The following is a 7,486-nucleotide window of genomic DNA, read 5'->3' on the forward strand; positions in this document are numbered from 1 at the left end:
CACTGAACTCTACAACGGGGCCCTTTGCTAGTCTCTTTCTTTCTCAGCCACTTTCTTTTGGGGAGACTGTCTTGATTAGAAGTTTACAACAAATGAAATTTCAAATTTTTCAGAAAAAAAATCTACCTTCTCTGGGAGAGATACTCTCCTGTCCCCACACCATATTCAGTCTGGGGCCTGTGTCGCATGAAGCCTTTACTATAAATGGTGTGTACTTTGCTTCTTTCTCTACAGCCCCAATAGCAATTTTGTTTTGACTTATTTCTATGGCCTAACTCCAATCTGAAGTTTTTGCTGAGTTGGCACATCTATGCAACCTTTTCCACTCACCGTCTCTCTCCCTGCAGCTATTGGCATCTTCATTGTTACCAAGAACCTCTCACCTCCCACTTAGTCCATACCCTTCACTATACCTTCACTATATACTGTGGAGCAAGGCCAGCAGGCATGCGATAGTAAGTTCACTGTCAAAATGACGGCAGCTATGACTTAGTGTTTTTGTGCTAATGACACAGAGGCAGGTTTGCAGTCTTGTCATGTCCCAGCTCAGGGAGCCCTCTTGCCCACACGGAGACTCTGGTGCCAAGGACATCAGCCTCTGCACAAGCATGAGGACTTGCACAGATCTCTGGGGATTCCTGGACAGACAGCTGAGCCAAAAAGCACCGTGCTCCAGGTATAGCTGGGAGACCCTCAGTGTCTCAAGGGGATGCAGTATAAAAGCAACAGAGCATGGCAACCAGTGTCCTCCGCTGGCTGTCATACAAGCACACACAAGAACATACATTTGTATGCATATGTGTGCACATGCATACACCACATGCACAGACACACACACATGTGCACACAAACCCAAAGGAAAGACATAAGCCTTCTGAAGACAGAATGGTTTGTGGACACTGGGGCTTGACTCAAGAACTCCCTGGCCCCTGACCACCATGGGACTTGACTCTGGCTGCCTTTCCTGTCACAAGGAAATAATCCTGACACCTTGATCTGCTGGGCTCTATCACCTGAAATGACCCAAGCTGCTGTAATTCCCATCTTGGCTCTTCTGAGTAGCTCTACTGGCACAGACACACTAAAGAGAGTGTAACCATCCCCTAAACAGCATCCCTTTGCTGGCTGTTGCCTGGGTAACCCGAGAGTCCTTGGAAACTCACCAAGAGCACGCTTCACCATCTCCCCCTCCCCCCTTGGTGGGCACAGGCTTTGAAGGAAAAACCAAAACCATTCCTCTAATACAAATGAACTCATTTTCATTTGTTTCTAACATGTTTCCATGCATGCACCCTAATTCTGGTCGGAATACATGGCATAGAGCTACACAGTAGGGTTGTGGGGTTTCTTGTTTGTCTTTACTCAAGGCTGTTTCCCATTACAAGATAAATCATTTTGAAGTCAACACCTGTCCCTTTCCATAACTGCCACGGAGAAGCCTCTTTGGGGGATGGAAATACCAGTCCTGGCTTTGCCTGTTTAGTCTACTGATCAGTGACTAGTTAGCAATGTGTCCTGGTACTAGAAGAAGCATCCTCTACCACGAAGCTCATGTTGGACACGGCTGGTTGGGGTGAGCATGACAACACACATCAATCACTGAAACCCCCTCTAAGCTCTTCGTGCCTCCGTATTTCCTCTTCAGAGCATCCGTAACAGGCATAGTAAGCTCCATTTTACACAGGAGGAAACCAAGACGGAGAAGAGAAGGGGCTCACCTATAGTCATACAGTTAGAAAGCCACGGAGGAAATATGAGCCCAAGCAGAAGAACATTTGACCCTAACCACACACACTAGGAGTTCCATGGTGGGAAGAAGTCACTATGCCACCTGTGGCCAGGGCTCTGTTACTTAGATATGGGCAGGAATACTTTCAAAACAGATGATTTCTGCTAAGGAAGTATCAGAGGTGAGTAGAAACGAATCCTAACAGGAAAAGAAAGCAGCAATAATCACAGAAAAAAAAAAAAAGGCTCCACAGATCTGTGAGAACAGGAAGCAAGACAGTTCAGGAACACTGGAGGCAAAGCCGTAAATAAACAACTGTAAAACTCAAGACACAGATCTCAAAGTCACCTTGTGTAGAATCAAAGAATGCTAATTACTGAACTTTTCATTTAATTACTCAGCCCTGAACTTAAAAACCAAGATTGATTTAAAAAAAAATCCAGGTGAAGGATAAATTAGATTCTGTTGAGCATGGTGGTACAGGCTTGTAATCCCAGAGGCATAGGCAGAGAGGTCAGGAGTTCTGAGGCAGCCTGGGCTGCAGGAGACCCTATCTTAAAAAAAAGAAAAAGAAAAAGAAAAAGAAAAAAAATGTCTAGGTTAGTTTCAGTAGACCATGAGGAAAGAACACTGTTACAATGTTGTGGAAATATTCCATAAGAAAAACAAAATTAGAAAAGTATTTAGTGTTTTGGGAAATGTCCCTCATACATACATAGCACTGCACATCCAATAACATCCATTAAATGACACTGCATGTCTTTCCACTTAATTAGCATACATACTTCATTACAGTTTTGTTTCTTTGTGCTGTGTGCATGCTGGGGCATGCATGTGGAACCCGGAACAGCCTGTGGGAATTGGTTTTCTCTTTCCACCTTGAGAGTCCTGAGGACTGAACTTTGATGTCAGGTTTGGCGACCAGCACTTTACCTGTTGAGCCATCTCATGGGTTTCAAAATGTCCTTAAAAACATCTTCTGACTTATAATTGTGGGAAATAGGGCCAAATTCCTTGTCCTATGCCTGTACTCCCAGAACGTGGGAGACCGAGACAGGAGGGCTGTGGGTTGGAGGTTGCTCTGGGTTAGATAGCAAAATTTCTCCCAATTGCCTCTCAGATTTCTCAGTCTTAGAACAGATAGCAATGGCTGCTGTCATAGCCCTGTGGTTAGGAAAATCCTGTCTGGGTTGTTGACTCAGAATTTTATAAGTGAACCAAGCTAGAGTCTCTTTTGTATAACAACCAGTGTTCATCCCGAGACTCTGTTGCAAAAAGGGACATATTTTGAGAGACACCATTCTATGCTAGGCCTCTTCAGGGTACCAGGTCATAAATCCACTAGGAGTTTACTCTCGTTGATGAAGTGGTCCCCAACACAGGAAAAGCAGCCTACTGAAGGGAAGTAGAAAGAGTGCATGGGATCCCAGAGCAATGGGAATGCTCACATTAGGGCAGAAAATATTACTAAGGCAACAAACCAATGTCATGAGTTCAAGGCACTGACAGGTGTACTGGAAAGACTGGCACAAAGAGTGCAGAGCAACACCTGGGACTTTACAAAATCTACTCAAGAACGGATCTCATAGGGCTGCGCATCATCTTCACTGTTTTGGGTGCAGACTCAGTGCTCTCCCCTTCAAAGTAGAATCATAGAATAGTTACCCAATGCTTTGGAGTTCTCAGGCCTGGACATCTGCTCTCTTCTGAAGCTGGGGAGATGGGACTGTAAGAAGGGTTCCTGGTGGTATCGACTCCACCCTGTGGGACTGACTTTTATCCCTTCGTGTGCTGTATACCCCAAATGTGGGATCAATTGACTCCAGTGTCCTGGGATAGCTCTAGTCTGAAGAATCCTTACAACATGGCCAAACTATCCATCCAGAACCCAGACATTATACCTCAGGAGCTAACTCATCCTTCCCTCATGAAGGGGACACAAGGACCTTCTTTTCCCCATCTCATATATGTCTTGGCCGTTCAGTCAACTCTGTCTTGCACTTCCAGGAAACTCATGTTTGGAAATACAAGGATGGCAATAGAATATGCGAGTGGTTTTTGCCCTTCCGATCAAAACAGATTTACAATTAGAAGAAAATGGTTTTTCAAGAGGAAAGCAATCTTAAAGCCTAGAATCCCTGATGCTAGAGTTGCTGCTGTGTCCAGGGGAACTCAGCCACACATGCCCAACAAGTAGGCAAACACAAGTAATTAATTTTTAGTTTGAGCTCTATTTCTCTACTTAAATAAGGCTCCATTTGAGGCCTGGGGGAAACCATCTTTCCCACACACAAAGAACACTTTTGGAAAGCCACATTTTTATTTTTGTTTGCTTGTTTTGTTTTAATTCTTCCCTGCCTGTTTTAAGGCAGTCTGCAACCTGACAGTCCTCTTGCAGATGCCATGGAGTACCTGCCCCATGTCTAAAGCAGGCAGTTGAGGGGAAGTCAGATATCCTGACTGCCGGCATATACAGGGGTCCTACACTGCCATCCTAAGCTGTCCCCCACAGTAGTAGCCGGGGTGACATCAGGCAATGATGGGGACATTTGCATAACTGGAGGGGTGTATGTGGTACTAGTAGGCAGAGGTCAGAGATGGTGCTCACCATCTGGCAATGTGCAGCACAGCACAATATTCAGGACTATTGGGTCTGAGCTATTAGAACTGTAAAGAAAGCTCTTTAAATTAATGAAGCACACAAATAAAATGATAAGGGAGCTTTCAGTAAGTCTGGACATGGTGTGACCCGAAGTAATCAGATGACTGGCACCGAAGTTCAGAATCTTCACAGATAAAATAACATGGCTATGCCAATAGACTGCCACACTGTAAAGCTTGTTTATTTTGTTTTTGTTTTTCGGTGATTTTTTTTTGTCTGTTTTGGAGACAAGGTCTTGTCATCTAGTTTAGACTGTTCTCAAACTCACAGTAATCCTCAGATACCCGGCCTATAAAAAAACGCATAAGCGTATGAACATGCAGCTAGCCTCCAAATCTAATGAATGTAGGAACATCACACTAGACAGCAGCTGTTACCATAGCCCACCATCTACTAGCTTGTTATCTGAAAGCTCCAAATGGCAGAGAACTATTCGAAGCATCTTGCTTTCTTTCAAAATTGGAAACAGCAAATATTTAAATGTGAAATAAACAGAAGGGTTTGAGGAAAGCACCGGTCAGTAAGATGGTTGCTCTGGAGACATGAGCCTGGGTTTGATTTCAGCTCCCCATGACGATGTGGGGCTGGTGTCCTGTACTTAAACTCCCAGTGCTGAGGGGCAGACAGGACACTGGTTTACCAGCAGGGTCTAACTAGTGAGTTCCAGGTTCCAGTGAGAGCCTCTGTTTTTAAAGTTAGGAACAGACATCAGAGGTTGACCTCTGGCCTCAATGAACACACACACACACACAGTCGGAGACACAGAGGATGACTAAAGTAAAAGTAAAAACATAAACAAAAGGCACCAACAGAAAAGCTAAATCCAATGGATATGGGAAAAACAGCACATAACGAGAAAAATTTCTTATGCCAGAGGTTGAGCATGTTAATTCCTTAGTAGTTTTTCTTCTGGCATGTCAATCCAGACATAGGCACTTCTGACTGTCATAGGAGATCTCTGTGGTAGTAATAAAATGCAAGAATATTCTCACCAATGCTCTTTTTTTAAAAAATAGAATTACATTTTAAGATTCACATACCAACACAATTTAAGATAATCACAAAGTTGCAGGGCGATTGGTGGTGCACACCTTTAATGGTGAATCTCTGTCAGTGTGAGACCAGCCTGGTCTACAGAACTAGTTCCAGGATATTGAGAGCTACACAAAGAAACCCTATCATCGAAAAACCAAAAACCAAAAACCAACAAAACAAAACAAAATGAAAGTAAAGATAATCATAAAATTGTGGATTTCAAAAAACACAAAAGTATTTAAGGTGGTCTCCAAAATAAAATAGATTCTAGCTCCCAAGCATGATGTAAGGCAAGTTACCTTTATTGATATTATCATTAGCTTTGAGACGCCTCCAAAGACACCATAGACTAAAAAAAAATTAACCAAACTGAGAAATATCTTTAAGAAAAACAGAGAGAAAATGGAGGTGTGAAAAATGCTAAAGATCCAAGGATATTAAAAATGTGCAATGTAACTAACTTTATACTAAATTCTTAAATCATAAAAACTAAATTGAAAGGCGTCCTGAGTCGTTTGCCATAAGGCATTGATTAGTTCTTGTTTTCTACTGTAGGATTACTACAAAGTTGTAGGAGAGAGAGAGAGAGAGAGAGAGAGAGAGAGAGAGAGAGAGAGAGAGAGAGGAAAAAAACTAACCTTAAGGTTATCAAAGGTTTTGACAGTCTGCGCCAAGTCACTGACACTCCCTGGCGATGCTGTCCCCTGTCCCCTAGGGCCTGAGGGCGCCCGTGAGTCGTCAATGACCTCAAAGCCAGAAAGCAGGGCCTCTGCACAGCTGCAGTGGGACTCCTTGGCTCTCTGACCCGATATCAGGTATGTCTTCAAACCTATGACGGATAAAAATGACAATCAGCACAGACGGGAACCGAGGTTGGCTGAAGCGCAGCTGGCTCTGGAAGGTGAAGTGTGGTGAATGGAGAGGGCCACAGCTTATGTCACCTTTGTCTGCCCAGACAGATGCAGCCTCAGAGACGCACTGTCTACTTCCACACTGTGTGCTCATGGCTGGCTGCATGGTTTACCTCTGGGAACTAAAATAAATGTTAACAGTTCTTCCACGAAGTCATCTGATGTCTGCTTTGGGAAGAGAGCAGAACAGACTGGTGGCCAGCTCCACAGTCTGCTTGGTTTGGTTCTGACCTGTAAATACCCATCCCTGACCATTAATCACAAGAAGCCATCACAATGTGGGGATGACCACAATACCAGGCAGGGTCTTTTGTCCAGGAAACTGTCCAGCTGCACTGCAGGAGAAAACGCAGCTTTTCCTGGAGGAAGTGGCACCTAAACTAGAGAAAGGGCAGAGCTCGCGCGCTTACAAGCCAGAGCCTGAGCCTGCCTCCTGGTCCCAGGTTGAGCACACCCTCGGAAGCACCCTGAGGCAGCAGCCTGTCTCTCCTCTCACGTCTCCCTGGGGCTGGCTGTTGCTTGGTGTTTGGAATATGCCAATGTGCACTCAACAAGCACGCCATCAAGCCCTTCCATTCTACAGCATACTATGAGGAGTGCAGAGGGGACAGGAGGGCACATAAGCTATGGTTGGGATCTGTGTGGAGTCTATCACTTGAAGAGGGAGCCCAGTGATGGATGAGCAGGAGTGACAGTGGTTATGTCACCCGCATGTAGAGTACTCCAGGAGTAGGAGTGATGGCACCTTGAACATGCCCTCTCCAAAGTGAAAAGGTTGCTTCCAACAGGATCAAGAGGCAGGGCTACCAGTGGCAGCTAGGTCACCAGGAGTTCCACCCTTGTGGATGGAACTGAGGTTCTTATAAAGGCTTTATGTAGTACTGGAATAGCTTTTCCTTCAGCCCTGTGACCATAGTTCCTCAGAAGGATACAGCCCTCACCAGACAACCAAATCAGCATGAGGTCAGCCCAGGAACCCATCCCCAGACAGTGGTATTTCTAGAAGAGTTTAAGGGGATCCCTCTAATAAAAGCCTTTGGCAGGCGTAGTCAACAGACGGTGCTAAGCTTAGTATGAATGGTTGCTCTCTCTCTCTCTCTCTCTCTCTCTCTCTCTCTCTCTCTCTCTCTGTGTGTGTGTGTGTGTGTG

The 7,486-nt window shown here is 44.8% G+C and overlaps 1 protein-coding gene across 2 annotated transcripts in view; it reads right to left on the reverse strand.

The window, feature by feature from the left end:
* Adcy9 (adenylate cyclase 9) overlaps positions 1–7,486 on the reverse strand; it is a 134,767-nt gene that overhangs the window by 34,090 nt on the left and 93,191 nt on the right. For both annotated transcript variants that reach the window (XM_031361023.1, XM_031361021.1), the window contains exon 3: positions 6,065–6,255. In XM_031361023.1, coding sequence (XP_031216883.1) covers positions 6,065–6,255 — 191 coding nt within the window. The remainder of the gene's footprint in view (positions 1–6,064; positions 6,256–7,486) is intronic.

Source organism: Mastomys coucha, unplaced genomic scaffold (genome assembly GCF_008632895.1).
Source record: "Mastomys coucha isolate ucsf_1 unplaced genomic scaffold, UCSF_Mcou_1 pScaffold12, whole genome shotgun sequence".
NCBI lineage: Eukaryota > Metazoa > Chordata > Mammalia > Rodentia > Muridae > Mastomys > Mastomys coucha.